The sequence below is a fragment of the Urocampus carinirostris genome, chromosome 7 (assembly GCF_059441175.1).
Source record: "Urocampus carinirostris isolate Australia breed hairy pipefish chromosome 7, RoL_Ucar_1.0, whole genome shotgun sequence".
NCBI classification, from domain to species: Eukaryota; Metazoa; Chordata; class Actinopteri; order Syngnathiformes; family Syngnathidae; genus Urocampus; species Urocampus carinirostris.
Window position 1 is genome coordinate 18987645 of NC_142355.1, and position 25783 is coordinate 19013427.

Sequence of the window (25783 nt, forward strand, 5' to 3'; positions counted from 1 at the left end):
CATGTCAAGAAATTTGTGTTTCTTATAAACAGTGGAATCGCCACTTAGGTCGCCGCCATGTTTGTTCGGCATCCTGCGGCCACGCTGTGCTTTGTGGCACCGACCCTCGCTCATACCAGACTACACAGTGCCATCTAGTGGTCAAATATTACACATCAGGGCCTTATGCAACTCTATTTTGCTCGGATGAAATATAATTGCGAGGACAACTCTTGTAAGTGTGTTAAAATCCCATTATGAATCAAATTCTTTTGTAAAAGACGCAAAAGTAAGGACAAGCATCATTGAGCAGGTCATCATTTATTGCTTTAAATTTCCATATCTAAAATAATAAAATAAATCTACCATACTTTACATAGGAGACAGAGTCGTCATGATTTCAAAGGCATCTCAAAAGAACAAAGAATATAAAGAGATGACTGTCCTTCATACAAAAATGCACACCTTGCACCCGCCGTAACCTTCTAGCCGGGCTGCACTCATACGTCCGGTGTTGTGGGCTTAGAGGAGAATAGCAATGAGGGATTGATCGAGCCTATCGGCGGAAGCTGCTTGGTGGCCTAAAGCGTCATTTGGTCACAGCAGAACAAAGCCACGCATCCAAAAGCCGGACGTTTAAACGCCTGCGAGGAAGCTGAGACACGACTGAGTGTAAATGATTGGTACAAAGGTACGACAGAGCAACATGTCGTCTTAAACTCAACGGCAATTCAAAAGAAATCCAACGAAAAAGAGAAAAAAGTACAGCAAAGTGGCATATCAGGCTTCATTGTTTAGTCCGTGTCCAAGTGTTTGCGTTTAGCCCTTTGATTGGTGCAAGAAACATTCACATTTGCCGCTTTGCACAATACTGTAATTGATTCTTGGCTTAGTTTGCTTCTTCACAGTCAGACGTAAGTGCTTTGATTAACATTTCCCACACATAAGCAAATATACAAAAACCATGGCTTCGGAGTCCCAACTGTCCTCTGAAATGGTAAAATATCCTAATGACTGAGATAGTCCATGCGGCTAAACAAACATTCGCTATTTTTACAATTAGGGATTTGTGTGCCTGGTTCGGTTGTGCAATATTGCTGAAATGGCTTGGAAAACAAAGACTTCAAGACAACATTCGGTTATCCAGTTTCTCACTCCAATCGTATTACCAGGTAGACACAAAACCCCTTCAGCGTGTCCAAAGTTTCGCCTCGGGTCGTCTCCTCATTGGACATGGCACTCAACCAGCGCAACCTCTGATAAAACATTTACACGGATGACTGAGTTCTGTCAAAAATGTTGAGCCCAAACACAACTCATTTCCTCCAATTTATCTAGGGTCAGGTTGCCACGAAAAACACCTAAGCAGGGATCGGACATTCCGCTCTCAGAGTCACTTCATCCAGATCCTCTGGGTTTATCTTTCTAGCGTGAACGTCAGGACAACGTTGAAGTGTATCCAGAACACATTATCAAAATAAAGTTAGGAGCACAGATGCTGAAGCCACCAGTCTGAACTCAGAAGGACCAAGCTTTTCAGAAGAGAGCACAAAACCCCTGCAAGAGGTAACTTATCTTGCTCTTTCATGTCACAACCCATAGATTAAAACTTTTGGGGTTTTGTTTTATCTTCAACTTCCAATTCTATCCCTGCACCATTTCAACTTGAACACCATTCTTCTCTCACAAATGAACCCTGACAAGAACTTTGAAAGGTCTATCCCCATCTTTTTTGGCAGAGAAAATGTGCAGTTAGAAAGATTGCTACTAGATGGAACCACATAAATTGCCTGAATCAACTAAGGCTACCAAACCAAACCCCGAGAGACTATTTTCCACAACTGTTCTCAGAAAGATCTGTGACAAATGGTAGCCTTGTTATAATCCAAGATTCAACTGAAAACACACATTTTTGGTGCACGGTGTAAAGAGACAGAACTTCTGGAATCAAGAGTCAGCTCTACATACTCAGTAGAATCCTGAACTGGATTCCCCAAATACAATAGTTGATTGTCTTTTAAGTACTTAGTTCAACAAACCCCAAAACCAATACTACTGGTTGAGTCTTGGTTTACCGTCCCACTGGCAAGACAAAAAATAAGCTGATTCCCGAATATGCCTAAAAGAAAACCCAGTTTTGCCAGTCATATCCGCACTTTTATCCTTTCAATCTCTATTTAGAGCGTGTTACCAGTCATGATGCCAACATGCAGAACGAAAGCTAAATTAAAAAGCCTTATATCATTTCAAAACCCTATGATTTTCCATTACAACCCAAAGACTAAAAATCACAACTTCTATGTCACCTCATTCTGGGTGTAAATTTCCATAATAAATCAGTTTTTTCGAAGATCAACCAGCCACCCAGCCAAGAACTTTCTACCCTTTTTTATGTATCACCAACTTCCATTTGTATACTTGATAAATCCTAGGGTAAATGGATACATTTCACAAGTCCCTCAAGTTTTTCTTTGTGTAATTTCTGCATTCCAAACTCGGAGGAAAGGAGGTACAATTTTTGGTTTCATCAAACTTGACAAAGCAGCAATTGGGGACGAACGGCAGCAAGGAAAATATGGTAAAACAGTGGAAATAATCACATCTTTTGTATACAGTAGAAACAACTCAACAGATTGCTATTTTTTTCGAGGTCCTATGCACCCACCAATTGGGCAATTATTACTCTATTTAAACATGAAAGAGGCTATATTAAAAAAACAGTTTGACCAGAAATCCATATATACTTTGTTAGAAATCCAGTAAGATAACATCCCACACTCTCCAACGTTTAAAGGGGCAAAGAGGGGCTAAAAAGGATGATTCAGTTTGTGTTTATTAAAGGAGGCTGTGTCTGAGCCTCACAAACTTGAAGGAAGTTTTGACTGGTTGTGTTGGCTTTCTAATGTTGTAGCTAGAAATGGGTTCTGAGGTTCAAATCCTGAATATGTCCAGGTGACAGCAGTGGCCTGGCCTGGGATTGTGACCTGGGATTTACTTGCAGCAAGTGGGGATGGAAAAGGGTTTCTTGCTCCCTCTGAGGTCATAGTCATTAGTCTTTCTGGTGTGTGGTGCAAAGAACCATGAGAGCCTGATATAGTCTTTATTTTCAAGAGCTCATCTGGTAAATCAATGCTCTCCCTGATGGTGCTCGCCACCTTGACCGGGCATGGGGTCTGAACCGTAAGGGGGTCGTAAGAGTCTGTAGGTCCGGGGAGCTTGCTTTGGTAAAGTGTCCTATCCCTTGCAGGGCTCTGTGAGCTGGGACTGTGGAGAGGAGGTGTGTAGCAAGGCGAAGCTTCTGCGGAGCCATACTGAGTCAGAGAAGCGAGGGCGGACTGCTCGGGAAAAACTTGTGGGAGGAAAACGGAACGGAGGCCCACCAGACTATGCTGCGCCAGAGACGATGCAACCCCGTCCCTGCTTGCAGACGTCCTTGCGGAGGACTGTGTGCTGGCCATGATTGGAAAATGTGGCAAGTTCAGACTGCTGTTTTTTCTGCCTGTGTTGTCATGACATGACCCCATCTGCTGTGTGATGGCGTGTGAGCTATGCTGCAGCTGGCTTAGAAGAGGACTAACAGAGCTGGAGATCAGCGGACTTATGGCGCAAGAGGAGGGGGCCGGAAATCTCCCCACAAGTCTCGCCGTCTCCCCCTGCTGGAACAAAGTGAACGGATGAGGCGGATTGGTCAAGGGTTGCTGGTGGAGTAGCCCGGTGTAAGAGGAAGAGACAGCAGCGTGGCTGTCCGGGAAGATGGAGGGCAAGCTAAAGTGGGGAAAAGGGTGGGCCGGCTGAATGGAAGGGGCAAGTGGCTGCATACTGCTGGTAAAGACGGGCTGGGCCGAAGGCCCCGTAGAGTGATGCGGTGCTCTGATGGATGTCAAAACGGGACTTTCAACTCCTGAGTGGAATATTGTGGACACTCTGGGAGAACTGGGAACTGACCCAGAGACACCAGCTACAAGTGGCCCAGTTCTTTTTGACTGGCTTATGGGGTCTTTCAGGGTGGTAGGGATGAGAGGATGGTGAAAAAGAATGGAGGGCAGCTGCGAGTGATGAGCCAAAGCCAGTGCCAACGGCGTGGTAGCGGCAGCAGCCTGGAGAGGTGCCTGAACTAGAGGGGCCCAAATAACCGGGGTGGGTGACGATGGAGCAGGGGGGATGTTCAAGATTTGGGTGCTGCTGGTCTGGATTAGTCGCGTGCATTGGGCCATGTCACGGTCATGCTGCACGATCCTTTGGATGATCTCGTTCTCTTGGAGGTTTAATGTGCCGGAACTTTGGTGGTGTTGGACCTTATGTTGAAGAACAGAGTTCCTCTTTCCTGTTGATAAAAAGAGACAGAACTAGAAATGCAATGCTGGGGACAATCTGTAATAAGTGCTCTCTTATTCTGTGATCCACTACCAATGTTGGAACTAACACTGGAATGCAATTACTTTTCTCTGTAATGAGTACTGCAAAGCGTTAACAAAAGGTTAGAACTTCAGTCATTACGACATGTTACTGCGTTATTATGCTAATTACTAAATGCAGAATTAATAAGAATTAGTGTCTCGTGATTGTTGAAAAAGCACTCTGCATCCCTTCTGTTATCACATACCCTTGATCTGCCAGCAGCTTTCATTCAAGGGTTGCCTTATTTTTATTTATACAAAGCACAGAGTGCGCTAAATTTCTCCTCGTGGAGATATTCTCCCTATCGTAAATACATTTAAGTCAAATTTACAGCAACATTCTCCCATTAATTTTCCTAAAGCAGGACAAAATATGACCCCAATTTCCTTGTGATCATGTTCCATTTAACTTAAAGCCATTCTTCCTATGCTGCTGTGTTTTACACTGCTGGTCAAAGAAGAAGGACCAACAAAAGAAGAAGATATATTAATAATATTCATGCAATCTTGCATCCCCCCAAAAAACACACTAAAAGCAACGCCCGATCTCGGGAAGCCAGGCAGGGTCGGGCCATGTTAGTCCTTGGATGGGAGACTGCCTGAGAATACCAGGTGCTGTAAGTTGGTCATTTGGCGCACGCACTGCTGCGACAGCACTGACTGAACCACTCAGGTATAGTTGGTGAAAATGAATTTCCCTAAGGGGACCAAATAAGTCCGCCCATCCATTTTCTTCCCCACTTATCCTCACTAGGGTCGCGGCAGGTGCTGGAGCCCATCCCAGCCATCTATGAGCAGTGGGCAGGGGACGCCCTGAACTAGTTGCGAGGCAGTCACAGAGACCCCAACACTCAACTCACACGCTCAGTCACACCTTGGAACAATTTGAACTGGCCAATTAACCTAAAACGCATGTTTTTGGAATTTGGGAGGAAACCGCACTGCCCGGAAGAAACCCTTGCAGGGGAGAACATGCAAACCCCGCACAGGGAGGCAGCAGTAGCTGGACTTGAACCCTGGGCTTCCGCACTTTGGGTTTGCGGGCTAACCACACAGCCGCTATGCCAATATTAAATCAATAAGTTGAAATAAAACAAACGTGTGACTAATTTTGACACAATTCCCCCACATTACTAGGAGAAAGCATTCGTTTGTAATTAATTGTTGATTTGTTATGTATGCTTAAACGTGGTTTATGTTTTTCAGTGCAATGTATTTTTATCTATATTTGAAGCACCAATACACACAATAACTGCTGTTGGGCTGTCTTTAGCACTTGAGCACTGTTATATTTTATCTTATTGTAAATGATACTGCACCATCAGGATGGTACTTTTTGACTTCATTGTATATTTGACATGTTTCAATGATTATAAATTCTATTATATTGTTGTGTTTTGGAAACGTGTATTTGCCTACCGCACCTATCAAAAGATATAATTTCTCATCGTAATTGTCATGATTACCGATGTGAATCACCTGTGCCCGCTCATTTGGCACCAACAAGTTCTGATTGGCTCCCTGTCACCATTTGAACCCAGTCCTGTCAGTCCCCTGTTGTCAGCCCGTCTGCAAACCTCTGTTTTTACAAGGCAAGCCTTTTTTTCAACCCTGACTCCCGCCTGTCCCATTTTTGCTCCCGTTTGTCTCCGGCTACGACCCGTTTTTGATCCCGACCACGTCTGCTCTCCCGTTCCGGCTTACGACCCGTTTCTGACCCCGACCACGTTTTTGCTCTCCAGTCCTGGCTACCGACCAGTTTTTCCGTCCCTGACACCGCCATCGCTCGCTACAGAAGATCCACTTCCGTGTTCGGATCACAAGCCGAGTACGAGAGCTACTCGCTTCCCGCGTTCGGCGAACACCGGATCGTGGGCGCAGCCCTTCCTCCTTTCAATAAAATTGTGAGAAACGTAACGCAATTGGGTCCTGTTTCCGTTTTGGTCCTGACAGCAATGGCAAAATATTTTGCTTATTTTATATTTTTTCCCAAAGAAAATAACTTCTTGTTCATAAATATGAGCATTCGTCTTTAAGATTAGCCAAATGAGCTGATATAGCAGATAGAACATACCCTTTTCTCATACTCAAAATATTTCCTACCAATATTAGAAGAATAACAATAATGAAATAAAAATGAACAAAACCATCTGCCATCCACCGTTATAGACAGTTTAGCTTATTAGAAGTATGATCTTTCCCCATTCATTTGAAAACAAATGTCTCCAAACCAGAGAAAAACACTTAAAATAATCAACATTTTCTGCCAGTGGAGTAATAGCTGATAGATGGCTAAAAAACAAACATGGGATAAACACAAGCTTCTCCTGATCACAAAGTAATCATTTAAAACTGTGTGGTAGCATGCCAAATGAGAATAAAGGTCACAGTCATCAATGAAGTGCAATTTTTCCATCCTAGCTCTCACCGATGCGGTCGAGCCGGTCGAGGGCTACCGTCTCAAAGGCTCTCCTCATCATCGGATACTCCTCCAGTACTTGGTTGAAATTGTCCACCGAGAGAGAGTAGAGGCGGCAGTAATTCTCCGCGCGCACACTAGCGGTCCTTCTGCCTCGGGTCAAGAGGCAAATTTCTGCAAGGAGAGAGCGGGGAGGATTATTTTTTTCACCCTATTTAATCGCATGTGAGCATTTTAAAAGAAAAGTACTGTACAATGTTTAAGGGAAAATACATTAAATGCTCGTTGCATGATTTATAACCTGAATCAAACGACTTGAAAACACACCCTGCCCTACTTACCAATGACAATTGTTCATAAGTTGAATTTGTTCGTAAGTTGCTTCAGTGCTATTTTTTGTATGGAATGCATGTTTAAGGGTTATATAAGTATATTTAAGGTTTGTATAAGTAGCCTGTATTGTTTTGTACTGAAAAATAAACATTTTATAAAATAATATGCTCTATGTAGATAAATTTGAGTTGAACTTACTTTTAGAAGATGGGCTTAAAGAGTTAGACTACTTCCTTCTCCGTGGTAGAAAGTGGCCAAAAAAAAGCGAGCCAACCATTTGCTCAACCGCATCAAGCTTCCTTATTCCACTTTCATTTCAAAGGAAACGGCTCGCCTCTTCTTTACACATTATACCAACCATATCGAATGAATCCACAAGATATTAAACCATAATAATGTGAAAGTTCTTAGCGCACTGGAGATACAGTATAGAATGTTTACACACAAACTAGGAAGAGGAAGCGGATTTCTTCTTCAGGGTGGATGCTGGGTGGTCTCTCACAGCGCCACATGCCGGTAGCGGCAGAAAGAAGCACTACAGTAATGTTCTGTCTTGAAAAAAGGTGCACACAACACAAAATGGAACTTACAGCAATGTCCGGATATTTTTCCCCAACCTGAAAAAATGTTCGTATCTACGTTTTTCGTAACTCGAATGGTCCTAAGTAGGGCAGCGTTTGTATATCAAAATACCAAAGACAAATATCCGGCTGGCCTTGTTTTGGGGGTTGGCAAACAGCAAACAATAAAATCCGAACCTAAGTAACTATGAGATTTGCAGGATCTGTCTGTTTTGTGTTCTTCTTAAAATGTATCTCTATGTGATTGCATCCCTATTTAGTTTGTTTGGTTTTCACCTCATTCTTGCGTTTATAAAGATAGATCCATATTGTCATGAATTTGCATGATATGATGGTCACAGCAATATGATAACAACCTTCAACAATAACAATAGGAATAGACATATCGTTGATAATGATAATAATGACCACAAAAATAATAGTCATGATAATCGTTTTAATAATAATAACAAGCGTAATTTTCATCTTTACCCATCTATTGACTGTGTATGGCTTCTACTCACTTACATTATTTGGATACAAGTAATACTACTTCCACGCTTTCTAATAATAAAATAATTGTCACAAAAAGTTATAATAATAATCATCATAATAATAATTATAATAATACCAGATGAGTTTAGTTTTACCCATCTATAAACTCTCATCTATAATGCTACTAGTCACTAAATATCACACAGACACCAATAATGGCAACAATAACAATAGTAATAATAACAGTGATGAGAAAAATAATCATAATAACAGTAATAATAATAAAATATTAATTATTTGCTTAAACCATCTATTTGCTTTTTTTCCTCTCTGTACTTTGACAATATTGTTTTTTTGCATCTGGATTCAAACAGGTGAATATTAGGACATTGTTTGAGCTCATCCTGTTAATTGTTCCAAAGTTTCACTCCACATACAGACACACATATACTTTTCCTGGTGGTTCTCACCAGTTGGGTTTTGAAGTTACTACATCCCCTCAACTTATAGCTTCCTTCTTTTTGTGTGAATAATTTTGGGATGTTCTCCGGCATTACATCTTTGTTCACTTTGATTAGTGGGTGTAAAGTGGAAAACTCCACTAGATCAAACGATTTTTATAATTTGGACTGCAGAAATAAAATATTGGTGTGTTCACAGTATCCTGCCTTGTGTTTCAATCGGATTGCTTTTGGAGTATAAAAAAGGGATGAAATGAACTTTTTTAATTTTTGCCCCAAACTTCTGCACAGTGTGTTAAATATGGCAAAACTAGAGAACAATACAAAAAATACATTGCATTATACATTAAAAATAAATTGGCTTTATTAATAATTGAAAAGTTTTAGATACTTTAGTTTGTATGTGTATTTTCCAATTCAATTTACTTTCTATTGAAATTCGTCAAAAATTAATTTCTGATACAGTGTCTATGGCAACACTATCAAGCCAAGTCAAGTCAAGTCATGTTTATTTGTATAGCCCTTAATCACAAGGAGTCTCAAAGGGCTGTACAGACTAGAAACTGTTATCACACCATCCCATGATCTAAAACCTATATTAGGGAAAGGAAAAACTCAAAAACCTCAGCATGAGGAAACAAATAAACCTTGAGAAGGGACCGCACAAGAGGTAGTCCCCCTTCCAGGAAAACCAGGCTATAATGGATGTAGCAAGAGCATCACCAAACAATAAAAAAACGCTCAAGAAAGAATAAACGAGATAAACCAATAGACTGTAAAAGAAAGCAAGAAAGGACAAGAAAGGACAGAATGAAAAAGGAAGGATGGAAAGAAAAAAAATCAAGAAAGGGTGTGAAAGGGGAGAGAAAAGGAAGAAAAAGAGAGACAAAAAAAGAGGGAAGAAAAGAGAAAGAAATGCATACATTGACATACTTGCTAGGCTTGCACAAAAATATTTTGTTGACATTAGCTAATTAATTGAACTTCCAAAAATTGAGACAGTTCATCAATACCACGATATGGAGAGACGCCTCTGTTGACAAAGTGTAAAAATTCTTGAGCAGCTGACTGCACGGCTTCCTGGGAGTTCTACATTAAATTCGTGTTTACTTTGGGCTCGGTCCATCAAGTCAAGTTAATATTTCGGGCTCAGGACGGTTCGGGCTGGCTTTTTTTTAGGCCCGATCTTACTTCTACTATGTATACTCTTATGCAGAGGTCCTCAACTTTCTCGAAGCTCAGAGCTATTGGTTGTCACTAAGTAGCGCAAAGGGCACTCAGATTGATATGAGTTTATAAAATAACAACTTATCATGTTATTACTATGCAGTAACTATGTCATAGTTAATATTGGAAGTAGGGTTGAGTAGACTAAATAATTTTAGAAATAATTTTACAAGCATATCGCTATGCCCACTGGTGAGAAATTTTCAGAACAGGTCCGCAGGCACTTCAGCTGTCCTTTGGGCCACCCTGGTTCCCCCGGGCACCACTTTGGAGACCATCCATTTTCACCGTCAGGTCTAGATTTGTTACTAGATCAATATAATTATCATTGGAATAGAAAAATGTTACTGTCAGCTGCGAATAAGACTAATTTTAATCGTTTGGAAACATTAAATACATCGTTGATGTATAAATCAAATAGCTCTGGACCCAAGACCGAACCCTGTGGTACTCACAACAGACGTCCAATTATCCAGATGTCAACGCTCCCATTTTTATATATTGTTGCCTCATAGTCATATAGCTTTGAATCCATCTCAAAGCTACTCCCCTGATGCCATGTCGTTCTAGTTTTTTGAATAGTATATTATGATTAATGCAATGTAATGTTTATTGAAAGTATTGTTAGATACATTAATCAAAACATGACACAAACTAATGCTGAGAGTGAGCATGGCCAAATCTGGTCACCTTACGCCCCCTCCCCTGAGAAAATTTGAAAAATCTATCTCTGCCAACCTTTGCTTAAAAGTTTGCACCGAATTTGCACTAACAACCCGGTCGGGAAAAAAATCCAAATTTTTGGTATCCTGAAAGAAATAAAGTTTCCATGCAAGTTGCTGGTAGGTCTATGCACATGTAACTTATATCTGTGGCCACAGAAACCATCAACAGGACAGAACTCAAAAAATTGATCAAAGGGCACATTGATCATTCCATGAAGAACTTTGAACACAAAAATTAAATCAAATCGAATTCTGCGGAGCTCCAAAAAGTCCAAGTTCAGTCTTTGTAGTCTTTCCGGATATGACAAATTGTGCATCCCAGGTATCCGCTTCGTATACCGACGTTGAACTTCTTCCAGTAGGTTGATGTCTTTGAGTAAGTAAGGGTTCCACACAACGCTATTATATTTTAACCCAGGTCTAACATACACGCAAAACATTCGAACTGAGAATGCTGGGTTCTTCTTGTAAAAATTTCTGTAAATATTTGATGCTACGTTATTGGTTTTGTTGGTAATTTTTGTCGATATGCGTGATAAACTTTAGGTTTGAAGTAATAGTGACACCCAGATCCTTATGTTCAGTAACAACATGCAAATCATGATCATTAATGTTATACAGCGAAACAGAACCATGAAAAAACGACTGTGCTAAGCACTTATGAGATGACAGTTGCAGTTGCCACTGTTCGGCCTAAAGAAAAACCGATTTAATGTCATTTTGAAGAGAATCAATTGTTCCTGCAACCTGGGTTTTTGGTAAGAAAGCCGACAGTTTAGCATCATCGGCAAAAATTGAGATTTCACTACTTTGAATGACCTCAGGTAGGTCGTTCACAAAAAACAGGAATAATAATGATCCTAGTACTTAATGGTATCAATTTTTTTCAAGTCAATGGATATCCCTGCTGTGTGTGTTTTCTTTTCTATGCAATTGGTAATTTCTTCTACCGCGTCAATAAGGGCCATTGTTGTTGATCGGCTTGCCCCTAAAACCGTATTGAGTTTTGTTAATAAATGTATGCATATTTTCAAATGTGTCTACTCCGTTAAAATAAAGTGTCTCTGATATTTTAGAGAAATGAGGAAGCAGATATACCAGTGTGTAGTTTGTGATAATGTGTTTGTTTCCATTTTTGTATACAGGTATAACCTTTGTTATTTTGAATTTATTTGGATATTACAAATGAATTTAGAAATAATAAATTACATACAGTATGTAGGTTAATGAATACTTGCTTAGCTAAAACATCTCTATGTCAAAACAATCAGTAGATGTTATGTTTCTAAAGTTGTTTACCACGTCTATTATCTCTAATTCCATTACGTCACACACAAATATAATTGTTTGCTTACGGCACTCAGGAACATTTGCAACTAGTTCCAACATTTAGAAAAAAACTATTAAAATTCTCCACGATTGATTTAAGTTATAATTGTCTCTGTCATTGTCAATACCATAGTTTAGATATGCATTACTTACTTCATTACTACTATTATTATGGTTTTTTATATCCCCCAAATATCTTTGATATCGTTTTTGTTCTGATGTAATAAATTAGTATAATATAATTTCCTACTAGCTCTTAATATGACCATCTATTAGTTTTTAGACGTTTTATATTGGGATTCGGCTTCCTCAGTTCTTAGTTTAATGAATTTTCTACAAAGGTGTATTTTTTTTCTTGGAAGAGTTGTATAAACCCATAGTCATCTACAGATGCTTTATTGATTTATTGCAAATATTAATTTGGCTTATTGGACAATTTGTCACAGTTGCCCATAGCCCTCACTTGGGCCTGCTCGTTTGACGCCAGCTGTTGCTCGTTGCCTGATTGGCTCCCCTCCTATTTAAACTTAGTGCCCTCATTCACTCCTTGTCAGTCCGTCAACGAACCTCTGCACTTACAAGATGTGTATTTTGACTCTGCCCAGTATCCTGCTTGTGTATCCAGTATCCGGTATCGATCCCATTGTCCCGTCCTGTCCGGTATCTTGCTCCTGTATCAAGTATACGGTATTGATCCCGTCTGTCCCGTCCTGTCTGGTATCTTGCTCCAGTATCCGGTATCGTTCCCGTTTGTCCCATCCTGTCCGGTATCTTGCTCCAGTATACGGTATCAATCCCGTCTGTCCCGTCCTGTCCGGTATCTTGCTGTTGTATCCAGTATCGGGTATCGATCCCGTCTTTCCCCACCTGTCCGATATCTTGCTCCAGTATGCGGTATCGATCCCGTCCGTCCCGTCCTGTCCGGTATCTTGCTTGTGTAACCAGTATCCGTTATCGATCCCTTCTGTCCCATCCTGTCCGGTATCTTGCTCCAGTATATTTTATCGATCCCGTCCTATCCGGTATCTTGCTCCAGTATTCAGTATCAGGTATCGATCCCGTCTGTTCCGTCCTGTCCGGTATCTGCTCATGTATCTGTTATTGATCCCGTCTGTCCTGTCTGGTTTCGATCACGCCTGCCTCTGGCTTCCTGTTTTCCCGCGCCTGACTTCTCTGTCTCACTCATTCCGCCCAGCGATCGCCAAATCACTGGCGTTTGTGTTCACGCGCATGACTTCCCCATTTCTGTAAACTAAAGCTTGTGTGAAAACGTTACGCGTCTGGGTCCTCCCCCTGTTCGGGATCTGATACATTCCTTATTATAATCTGTACTGAATATTTCCAAAAATATATCAAAGGCACTACCCATACCATCTATACCATAAAGAGTATTCCAGTTTTGTTTAATTAAGTCCTCATAGCGTGATTTAATTGTCTCTTCGTTTCTTATTTGTTTATAAATATATTTTATCGTTGATTTTTGACTATTAACCTTATCTTCATACACTACAAAGACTGGCAGGTGGTCAGAAATATCACAAACCAATAATCCACTAACGTTTGCAAATTCAATATTATTTTTAAATATATTGTCAATAGGGCAGCACGGTGGGGCAGTGGTTAGCGCGTGTGCGGTACAGTTCTAAGGTCTTGGGAACCTCCTGTGTGGGTTCAAATCCAGCTACCGGACTTACTGTGCGGAGTTTGTATGTTCTCCCCGTGCTTGCGTGGGTTTCCTCCGGGCACTCCGGTTTCCTCCCACATTCCAAAGACATGCATTTCAGGTGGATTGGCCGGTCCAAATTGTCCCTAGGTGTGAATGAGCGAGCGAGTTGTCTGTCCCTGTGTGCCCTGCGATTGGCCAGTTCAGGGTGTCCCCTGCCCACGATGATTGCCGGAATGGGCTCCAGCACCCCCGCGTCCCTACTGAGGATAAGCGGTGCAGCTGATGAGATGAGATATTGTCAATAAGTAATTCAAATAAGTCTTACAATAGTTGGGTATAAACCTTGAAAACACAACATTAAAACTGAAGCTTTTTCAAGGATTTCAAGCACCAGTACAAACCCTGCCTTAAATATGTTTTTGCTCATCCCTAAAATTAAAAAAAAAATTGGCAAAACCTATTTTAGTAGCTGATAAAACGTGAAAAGTGCTGCCTCTGAACTCCACAGATGGAGCACTTAATGCAATTTCTGCAGCTTACAGTTTGTCCTGACCTAATCTGTCGTGCCAGATCAGAAAAATTAAATAAAGCGCCATTAAAAAAAAAAGACATATTTTTGAAGGCAGACATATTGAGGATATAGAGACAACCACACAAGGTCTCTCACGCTCGCACTTTGCTGTCCTTATTTATTAATTTAATCTATTTGAGTCACGTGCACATTGGACCGCTGACAAATTTATCGTCCATGTGTTTGTCCTAACACGTTTTCCCTTTGCTTGCAATCCAACCACATCTAAAGCTACCGGTGTGTCGTCAAACAATAAATTGAACCTGACTGATAAAATAGCAAAAAACACGAAACAAATCAAACAACGAACGTTGTGTTAGGAAGCGGGAAACCCCGCAGATGGAAGCGAAAAAAAATAAATTAAAAAAAATCAAACAATCTCTACGGCCGCTTTTAGTGCCGAGCCCCTTTTAAGGAGATGATGTGGACAATTTTTCCCAGCCGCAATAGTGCGGGAAGTTAATCTGCTGAGTGCCTGAGCAAAATAAATCAAAACAAGGCAGACTATTACCACTTCTTCACATCAGTGAACCGCTACCAGCCAAGGGAAATATTAGTATGCATTAAACAGCCCGTGTAGCATGTGTGGGGGTACAATACCTCCGAAATAAGAGCCATCTGACAGCTTGGTGTCTTGGCTGTTTTTGGTCAGGACGCTGACAACGCCGTGCTGGATGAAGTACATTTTTTTGCCGATGGTTCCCTCTCGGATGATGTAGTCGGCCGGCTGGAAGACCTCGAAGCATAATTTGGTCAGCATAGAAGTAACGAAGTTGGGGTCGGCGTTGGCGAACAACGGCATGGAGGCCACCAGTTTACGGCAGTTGAAGTTGATGATCTCCTGCAGGGAAAAACAGTATGAAGGCCAAGTTCTCGAGGGAGAGTCTGTTTTTTTTAGTACATAAGTGTCAGCACGGATGAAGCTACAGAAATGCTGAAGGGGGGTGAAATTGCTATTGCAACATGCCTCTATAAAAACAGACGTATGGCGAAAAAGCATTCGGATGAAAAACACAAATTTGAAGCTCTTGTTTGAAACCCTACATGGAAAACCCCAAAATGGGTTTGAAGTCAGAACCTTCGTTTGAAACTCAATTTTTGAATGAATGAAAACTTTATTCGAACATCAAAATAAAAACAGAACAAAAATAATAATTTAACAACAAAATAACGTTACATAATATATAAAAAAGGGGTAGTAAGAAGCAAAATGCTTATATTACCTGCCCCTTCATCTTCTCCAACAAATATACCAATGATATCACACCAATTGTAATTATATTAATAATAACATGATATTAATGATATAAGAATAGCAACAATAACACAAAGTTAACTCGACGCACTATTTTCAATCTCCCGCACCACTCATACCCCACCCTCCTCATCTCTGTATTCCGCCAGGAATGTTCCTTTGTATCTAAACCTGAACAACTGAATAGTTGGACACCGTTTGATCTCGTCTTGCAATGCGTTCCAAAGCTTGACTCCACACACAGACACACACATACTTTTCCTGGTGGTTCTCACCTTTGGGAATATGAATTCAATTCAGCGCCTTAAGTTGGAATTTCCCTCTTTCCGAATGAATAATTTTTGGATTTTTTTCTGGCACCATGTTTTTGATGACCTTAAATAACAGTTGTGAAGTGAAAAATATTATTAAATCATCAAATTTTAATTTAATTTTGGACTGCAGGAATAAAATATTAGTATGATCTCGATTTCCTACCCTGTGTATGGTTCTAATTGCACGTTTTTGGAGGATAAAAAGGGGCTGTAGTGAACTTTTGTAATTATTGCCCCAGACTTCTGCACAATATGTTAAATATGGCAGAACGAGAGAACAATATAATAAATACAATGCATTATAGTTTAAAATGAATTTGGCTTTATTAATGATTGAAATGCTTTTGGATATTTTAGTTTGTATGTGTCTGATGTGTGTTTTGCAGCTTAATTTATTGTCTATTATGACCCCTAAAAACAGCGTCTATTGCAGCACCACCCATTTTTACGTCTAAATCTTGATTTGCCTTGCGATTACCAAAGAATATGACTTTGGTTTTATTTAAATTTAAAGATAATTTATTTATTTTAACCTAAAAAAGCTTTAAAACCCTAATTTGAAGATAAACCTCAAGTTTAAAACCCGAGATTGAATGCTTAAAACGGCTTTAAAACCCCAATATCAAGCTGCGAACCTAGTAGGAAACACTAGCTGGAAACTCTAAAAAGACTTTAAAATCCTAAGCCACCCCTTAGTTTAAAACCCTAGATGGAAACCCTAAAAATGCTTTAGATCATATTTTGAACCCCAAACACTTGTTTGAAAATGTATCAAACAAACATCATGACATACAGGTGTGCACCCAGAATTTCAAGCCAATTACCTAGTTAGAAAACCTTAAAAGCTTTTAAAACCCTAATTTGAATCCACCTTAATTTGTAACCCATGACAAAAACCCCAATATGGCTTTAAAACCATAATTTGAAGCTGAAACACTAGTTGGAAACCCTAGCTGGAAACCCTAAAAAGGCTTTGCAACGAAAAAAAGAGTTTGTCATAAACAACATTGTCTAAAAACTGGACAAAAATTAACTAATCTAGAAGTGTAATATTATTGGTGTACCATGGTTTTCCTGTATGTCATTGCAAATACTTCATTTTTTTACCCTGTTTTACATGATAATATTAGGAGAGTCCAAACTGGACTTATTTATTCAACATTGAATCCTGCAGTGTACATCAGGGTTCGTACATCTTTTTCCATAGCCAAATTCGAGCACTTGATAAAGAATTTGAAAGCCAATATCCCAATTTCTCCAGTACAATTGGAATAAGAAAAAAGGTGTGAATCATGTATTTTGGAGATCTGCCATTTTATCCTCATTTTTCCAGAACATATGCAATTTTTAAACTTGCATGCGCATTTGTCAAGATATATGATTTTTAGATCTTGAATAAATCACAAATACATTTGTGGATCTGAATGATTATATGTGTAAATATTTTTGAGAGAAATCTCTAACCATACAGTGTCAACGTTGCCATGGCGCCCAATTGGCTCCGCCCGTGTGGCGCCAGCTGCGGCTCATGGACAGATTGGCTTTCTGTCTATTTAAGCTCAGTGCTCTAATTTTTCCTTATGTCAGTCCGTCAACGAACTTCTGCCCCGCAAGACGTGGGTTTCGACTCAATCCTGTTCCTGTTGGTACTTCCTGTCCGTTATTGTTCCTGTTTATTTTGTCCTGTTCAATTTCGGTTTCAGGTTTTGTTTCCGTCTATTTTTGTTCTGTTTATTATGTTCTTCAGTTTTCGTTCCCGTCTAGTTTGTCCTGTTTATTTTCGATATCCTGTTTCATTATCTATCCTGTCTATCCCGTCCTGTCTGGTATCGACCCCATCTGTCTGATATCAACTCGGGCAATTGGAATCGATCTCGTCAGCCTCTGGCTTCCTATCATTTCACGCCAGACTGCTGCCTAACATGCATGACTCCCCATTTCCCGTAAAATAAAAGGCTTGTGTGAGTAAAGTCACGCGTTTGGGTCCTGATCCTGTTCTGGTTCATGACATACAGGTGTAGGGTAAAAATGACAGGACTATGTATCTGAAATTTTACATTGCTGGAAGTTCTTTCCACCACAATTTACTAGTGGGAAATGCTACTTTAATTTTCTACATGTCCCAAGACAAATGTCCACTATGGATACAGAATCCTTGCACTAATACACATTTCGTAGTGCCCTGTTTAGGTGTAGTATGCACCTGTCCTCTTGGACGCAATGAAGGGGGTGATGAAGCTTGGTAGGACAATGCCCTACAAAGTAATGTCAGCTTCCGTTAATCATGCGGAAGAAGAAATGCAATGGCAAAGCAAAGCCACCAGAGAGTAGTGTTTAAGCAGACTTGAGAAATATGGCAACCATTTTAAGCATTTGCAAGCACTTCACCTAGAACTCACTTTAAAAAATTAAAAACAACATTAAAATTTAATCATTTTCAAAGATTTTAAGCACCCATATGAACCCGGGTTTATCTTAGGGATGGGTAATATGGATGAAAAATTAAATCTCGATTTCATCAGTCAATTTAGTTTAAACAATAAACCACACCCAACACTCATTTACCGCTATTTACTAGAGTTTTTGATTAAAAAATGCATCCAATTCAAAATTTTTAGAATATACGGATGCAGAGTAGGGCCATCTACATTAAGACATGTCTGCCTCCTATTGGTAACTAGTGATATTACAACTCAAACGTACATCCTGACATGTATTTTCGTGTTGAAAACCCAAATATTTGCACATTATGTTAACCAGGGGCCACTTAGCTTGGGTCACCCGTCTCAAATTCGACACCTGAGACATAGGTGCCATGTATTTTAAATACTTAGCAAAGTTAAAGAAACCTTTGATAGCAAAAAAAAAAAAGGGGGGGGGGTCACTTGAGCCACATCACAAAAACAAGTAAAACAAGACTTGGGATTTTGTTGTTGTTGTTATAGTAGCTGTCACTACTACAATTAACCTTTGCATGTGATGTAGTTGATACATTTTCAATCATTATGAAAGCAGCACGTTTATCAGAACTCGATTAATGAGGCCATAATACACTTGTCATCATTTACTAATCCGATTATATGACTAACATTACGGTGATAGGGCTAGATTATGCTAGGCCATTTGGATCAATTATAATCACTGTTTCTGTACATTTCAGATGTGCTGAGTGAAATAATTTAATCACATTTCTTTCTTAAAGGGACAGTTTTAAGATATATGTTCGACTTTAATGAGAAAAATGATATAGCCAATGCTGAATAAGACATGTTTGATCATTCTATGTATACATGTTATAATCTTACCATTAAAAACGAGATAAAATATCTAAAAATGTGACAAATTATACTTAAAGATAAGGCGTGCATTTTTAGCGTCTACTAGTGGTAAAACAACCCAGTCTTTCTTTAAAAAATAAAAACAATATTGATTAACAAGCAAAAATACATGAACTATCATATAAACGTGCATCTTTTCGAAATGCTGAAATTCATTATGAAAATCTCACTTTCCATTTTTAATAAGGGTGAGTTGATATTTAATTGTCGTTTATTTCTATATCTGTTGCATCCTATGCAAAACTAGAAAGAACATTTTTTATTATTAATATTATTATTATTATAATTATTTATCATTATTTAGCGCCTCCTAATGGTAGGAAATACTTCAGTCATTAAAATAATAATAAATAATAAGAAAAATACATGAAGGATCATATAAACATGCATTTTTTTAAATGCTCGTCAGTCAAGAAATTCAAATTTATTTTAAGTAATATTAAGCTCACTTAGAGAGAGCCTACATGATTGTCCACTATCTTGCTGCTGCGGGCACTCTGAAAAAATGAAAACCTTTTGAAAGGTTCGTCAAAAAAGGAGAAGAAGAATAGTCGCTTTGAGTTTTAGTAGTTTGAATTCATCCTTGTGCTTTTAGTACTTGTTTTTGGTTGCATTAAACAATACGGTGACACTTAATGGTCAAATAGGAAAATATCTCTGCAAGCCAAAATGTTGAAAGAGCCATATTGGACCCATAAAATATATGTTTGGAGCCGCAAAAAAGGAAAGCAACACATTTTGTATACTGTATATATATACACCGTATATTAAAATTCATTGATAGACGTAAAGGGGCAGCACGGCGGCGCTGTGGTTAGCGTGTATTCGGCACAGTTATGAGGTCATGAGATCGAATCTCCTGTGCTGATTTTGCTTGTTCTCCCCGTGCTTGCATGGGTTTCCTCTGGCCACTCCGGTTTCCTCCCACATTCCAAAAACATGCATGTTTGGTTACTTGGCCGGTTCAAATTGTCCCTAGGTGTGAATGAGTGAGTGAGTTGTCTGTCTCTATGTGTCCTGCGACTGGCTGGCAACCAGTTTAGGGTGTCCCCTGCGCATTGCCCGAAGATAGCTGGATGGGCTCCAGCACCCCCGCGACCCTACTGAGGATAAGCGGTGCAGATAATGGATGGATGGATGATGAACGTAAAGAATGATTGTGTATGTCCACTCACAGAAACCATATCCATCCAACCATTTTCTTCACAGGGGGTGCTGGAGCCCATCCCAGCTATTTTCGGGCAGTTGGCAAGGGGCATGTCAATGAGCCACTAGGGGGTGCTAAAGAGATGCATGCTGCTTCAGAGCCACTTCATACAAGGTATGTCCCCCTACCCCCACTGAATAAAACTTAATAGGTACGACAAATGAAATGTACTTAAAAGTTAAAACTGTATTCGTCCTGATGCTCTGTAACACAATACAGCGATATAGAATGGTCAAATATTACAGTGTCCCTTTACGTTTTTACATAAATAACAAAGATGACTTTAACTATTGAAACAGGAAAAATATTCATCACATTCCCCGTAGCGACATAAAATGAATGTCAAATGTAAAGCTTCGGCTTTACATTTGATTTGATTGCATTTCCAATGCAATCAACATATTTATGACCCGGTGGCAGCAATACAGGAAGTAAAAATCCGCAAAGCAGATTACTTCTGACCTCTCGCAACGGTTCATTCAGCTCCTCCAAAATATTCTCCTCGTCAAACATCTTGCCCTGGTAGCGATGCTCGTAGTAATCGTGGATCCTCTGGCGCATGTCGGCAGGGAGCTTGTGGAAAGACATGTACTGCTCCACTTGCTTGTACTGGGAACACGCACGGAATACCACACAAAGGTCAGTAACTCCTACACAAGAAAAACGGCAAATGGAATGAATTTGTTAATTAAGGCCGAATGCAAAGTCATGGCAAATGTCATGTGAATTAATCCGTTGGCTGAGTATAATGTGCCTCATTAGGTTAACACTCAACTGTCAGGCCATCTGTGAGACCTGGTGCAGGTTTGGTTCTCTGCCCCATCTGACAAATACAGTTGTGCTCTGCAGGCTGCTGCTAATGTTATTAACTACTTTGTCCTTCAGCCGTGTACTCTCGCCGCAAAACACCATTAATGGACATCGGAACAGACCTAGCTTTGTTTATGCCTTGGGACGGCACGTGTATTCTTGGTTTTGGCTCAATGACAGATCAACAACTGGGATGGAGAAGGAAATCCCAGTAGTTGATTAGCTCATGTAAACACAAGACCCCAGATGGCCCTTTATTGGAATCAAAAAGGAATAAAGACTGAACAAAAATATTGACTTTACACCAAGAGGGTCAAGCTTTTTGATTTGTGGGCCACATTGGGTTAAAAATTGGGCAGAAGGACTGGGCCAGGAGGGAAAAAAAAACATTATTATATACTGCCAATTAAATTCCGTGTCAAACCGACATAGTCTGCAATCGGATAGTCCGGCAATACATGAGGGAGTAAAAAAGAATGTAGGTATCTCATATCGTGGCTGCGATTTCGAAAAGACACATCTAATTTTTTTCCATTTTTATAAACATTCTTTTCATGCAAAAAATTAAAAAAGACAACAAATGGAGATACGTCTTTTGATAATTGCAGCAATCAATAAACATGCAGGCATCAACATGTAAATTTTATATCTTCTTTTTAAATCTATAAATAGAACATTTAATCGAATTAATGTTGAAACACCCAGAATTTAAGCAGTAATAAATGATGTCTCTCTTTTTTAAACACGAAATTCTCCAGGGTGCAATCCAACAGGGCACAAGGAGAGAAGTCAGAATAAGAACTGTGCTGACAAAATCAAAGAACGTACAGGTGCCAACGTTGCCCCAACCCTATCTTGGGCCAGGAACGGTAAGCAGAAGAGAACGCTGTTCAGAGTTGCATACTCAGTGGTGCCTGGACTACCCAAGGACCTTGGCTGAATTATGTTTCTTTTTTAAGCACTAAATTCGATAAAATGCAATGAAAAACTCAAACTGCAATATAGCTAGCTCATTAAATTAAGAAATAAAATCTTGATTAAACAAATACCTGATTAAAAAAACAGAAAGTATATAAAAAGTAGCCAGCTATTTGAATTTGGGGACCCTGGGAACAAGAGTGGCCCTATATCAACAAATTTTCATTACTATTTAAAAAAACAAAACATTTTATACATATTATTGTTATAATTTTTACATTTTGAGAGAGATTAAAAATCCTGACAGGATGCATGTGGCAACTACAGTATTCCTTCGCCATTCCTCAGTTCTACTTTCGCTCCCTAGTTAATCCATTTTTCATTTCTATTAATAAGTTTCTACTCATAAAAACGTACTCCGTGAAATTACTGGGTCACTTTACATTGCCAGTATACTTAAACTAATCGTAGAGCTGCCTTCTGTTTCCTGGGTGCTGATTGGAAAAATCCAAATGAATTGTTTACATGTTTAGTGACATACTAATGACTTCGTTTACATGCCATTTGTGAGCAATCCGATCAAAGCGGTAAGCATGAGCGATTTCATTACACAAATCAACGTTGTTTCTGCATTTAACGTCTGAAATTGAATAAAAAATGATGTCATTTATGCCACAAACTATAACCAACAACCATGCAAGTTTGTCCCCAAATCCTGGTTTACAGAGTCACATCTCTCATAATTATTTCATCTCTTTGACTCGAAATTTCATGGTGGTGCTCTGACAAATAATACTTTCCTACCTTTTCTTGGTATTGCCTCCTCGAGGAGTCCAGTGACTGAATGAGGGCAGTGGCGTGGCCCACAAACATAGCAAAGCAGGTGGCGCCTACAATCATGCTCAGGATGGTGAGCCAAACGTCCGCCATTCCAATCGGCGGGTACAGCCCGTAACCGATGCACAGCATGTGGCTCATGGCTTTGAAGAGGGCATACGAATACTGCTGACCCCAGGTGTCGTTCTGAAGGTGGAAATAAACCTGACGCTGTAATATAGACCCTACGTCGTCACCACAGGATATGTGCGCATTGTTGACCCAAAACTGTGGGAGTAGTAGCGAGTTTGAATAGAGCACAGGAAGATTTGTATGTTGAGTTGTGTTTTTTAAGAAGTAATTCACACAAACAACATGCCCAGCTTTTGTGTGGACAGGTGCATAAATTGCCTTTTTAATAAGCAACATTTTTTGCAGTTCTTAAAGGAAACAGGCCTTTTCAAAAGCACTGTAGGAGCATGACTGGACTGAGGACATCACTAGGAATGTCCGTGTTTGTGGTGCCCATTTCATATCTTGAAGGTTATTTAGGTTACTTGAATGACGGATGCCTTAATAAGTTCAATGGTACCTTTTATACGAGCACCTCTAAACATGACAATTTCGATATATGAGCTTTTTGGAACAAAAAAACCTGACTTGATATTTATCTTATAACTGTATCTTTAATATTTGATTACTATTTGAATGTGTTTTTAGTGTGTTTCATAGCTATTTAGGGTTAACTTGGATCCTTTCGGGAGGACGGGAATTGACCAACTACCTACCTATCTACCATCTACCCTGGTCATGTCCCTCAAGAGGGGTGACCGACAGCAAGACAAACACATACAAAGAAAATAAAAAAGGGAAAGAGTAGCAAAAAACACACACAAAAATGTTTGGACCATGGTCAACCCAAATGCCCTAACACCCAAACAAGTTAAGCACCTCGGCACCCCAGTTGGTCATGCTTTCGTCCCTCCAGATGAAACGGGACACAAGAAAGTGGCCACGTCACTCGGGACAGGGCGACACAACACACTCTTCTGTTCAACTGCAGGGCCCGACAGCTTTCAATGGTTTACCCCTGCCGCATCATACGGGTGCCCTGCCCATCCCTTAGAATAAACCAACTAGTTTTTAATTATTTATATCGAATAGATTTGCTCCTTACACAAGCAATTCGAACTAAGAGCATGATCCAGAAACAAATTAGGCTCGTATGAAAAGATACCATTGTATAAATACGATAAGTTTTAGGGAATTGTATGTGTTTGCTACCATTGCCTAATATAGACTGCAAGTTCGTTACTACTGGTGCAAACTACTAGATCTTTTATAATATTTCTATAACAATAATATTAACACTATTATAATGTATATTTTACATAATATCTATTAAATAATTATACATTTTATATTTTTAATAATAATAATTCTTGCTTAATTGTCAATATCATCATTTTAATTGAGCCCTCCAACACAAATTATGTATTTATGGCGGGTGCAAGCCACTTAAACTTTTATTTGAACTAAGATTCTGTATATATGAACTGGTCATCAGAACCACTATTTTTGTGTATTTTACTTGTTGCTTACCCAATATGGACTGGCGTTGTATACGAGGCGAAAAAGGAATACACAATTTCCTCAAAGTGGCTAGCACAATCCGATTAAAAGTACGGGTTTTGTTGTTGTGGTTGACTTTGATCACTCAAATACTGTGAAGTCACTTATTGCAGCTTGCATATACTTTGCGCTTACAGTATTTGAAATTTTACAATCTACGATCCACCATCTTAGTCCGTCAATCGGCTGGATTGAATTCCACTGATCTGCCTCAACAATGCACAGGCGGTTTGGCTATGTCGCACTTGTTTAAAAACTCTATTACTAGCTGCATGGAGTTATTTAAGCATTTTTTTTACGTAACGTGAGTCTGTGTATGTACCATCCAACATACCACCATCTTATTTCGAGTAACCCAACAATCATGAGGAAATTCCTGCAACATGGGAACCAGAAACTGCAGACAGCCGTCCCAGTGACACAGCAGCAGCATCATCCCAATCAGGTTCATGATACGCACCATGGCACTGGCAAGGTCGTAGGTCATATGGAAAACCTGACACAAATACACAAATGCAAATGATCAACATTTAATAAACGTGAAACAATGTGATGAGTCAGTATTACGAAATAAATCTGTAACATTTGAATTCTCTCTCAAGCAGGCAGAGGATTTGCAAAATGGAGTCTGTTTTGTTCTCTGTACTGTATGCTGATGGCTACAGTCGCGCCATATCAGATCGAAGCGCTTTTAATCCTCAAGAGAAAACAAAAGGTTTACCATATACAGTATGGATTACGTAACAACCATAATGCCAGCAATACTGTAGTAGAGCAATAAAGCCCAGCACAAAATTGACTCCCACATTTTTTGTTTCAAGTAACTAACTTAGGAATGGGTGGAACGAAGCATCCCATTTTGGACAGTTCCCGAAATCTGATAACATGAAGTTTTGAATGTACTTAAATCATCCAAGGCTAGGTATTGATAAAATAATGTTGTCACTGTACGTAATTTTGTGGTTTGGAAGGGCATTCTCAAGTACAGAACATTATGCAAATGTCTCACTTCTGTGGCTTTCTAACAAGTTTAGCAACTTCAAACATCGTCACCCGATTCTGGTGATCTCAGGTATCTGAGACCGCGTGCAGACATGCATGATCTGGTCCAATGGCCCGGGCCCATTAAAGAAGAGATGCTAAACAATACCGCACTCTCTTTTCTACTTTTTGGTTTGAACAAATTTATTGACACTAATAACAGCAAACAAACAATGTAAAGTTTTAACAACCCTTCTCGACAATCTTTACTGCCTCACACTGCGGCCTTGAGTTCAGCACGTGGGCCACACACTGTGACCAGTCGGAGCATGAGACCAAATCTCTCCACA

The 25783-nt window shown here is 39.6% G+C and overlaps 1 protein-coding gene across 1 annotated transcript in view; it reads right to left on the bottom strand.

Moving 5' to 3' along the window:
* Positions 1 to 284: 284 nt before the first annotated feature.
* The window catches only part of LOC148362549 (potassium/sodium hyperpolarization-activated cyclic nucleotide-gated channel 3-like), a 45213-nt gene continuing 19714 nt past the window's right edge, over positions 285 to 25783 (bottom strand). Inside the window, exons 3-8 of the mRNA XM_088339973.1 lie at positions 24787 to 24948; positions 22809 to 23027; positions 20739 to 20885; positions 14763 to 15003; positions 6805 to 6969; positions 285 to 4303 (exon numbers count right to left, since the gene is read on the bottom strand). Of these exons, the coding sequence (XP_088196099.1) occupies positions 2838 to 4303; positions 6805 to 6969; positions 14763 to 15003; positions 20739 to 20885; positions 22809 to 23027; positions 24787 to 24948 (2400 nt within the window). The 3' untranslated portion in view covers positions 285 to 2837. The remainder of the gene's footprint in view (positions 4304 to 6804; positions 6970 to 14762; positions 15004 to 20738; positions 20886 to 22808; positions 23028 to 24786; positions 24949 to 25783) is intronic.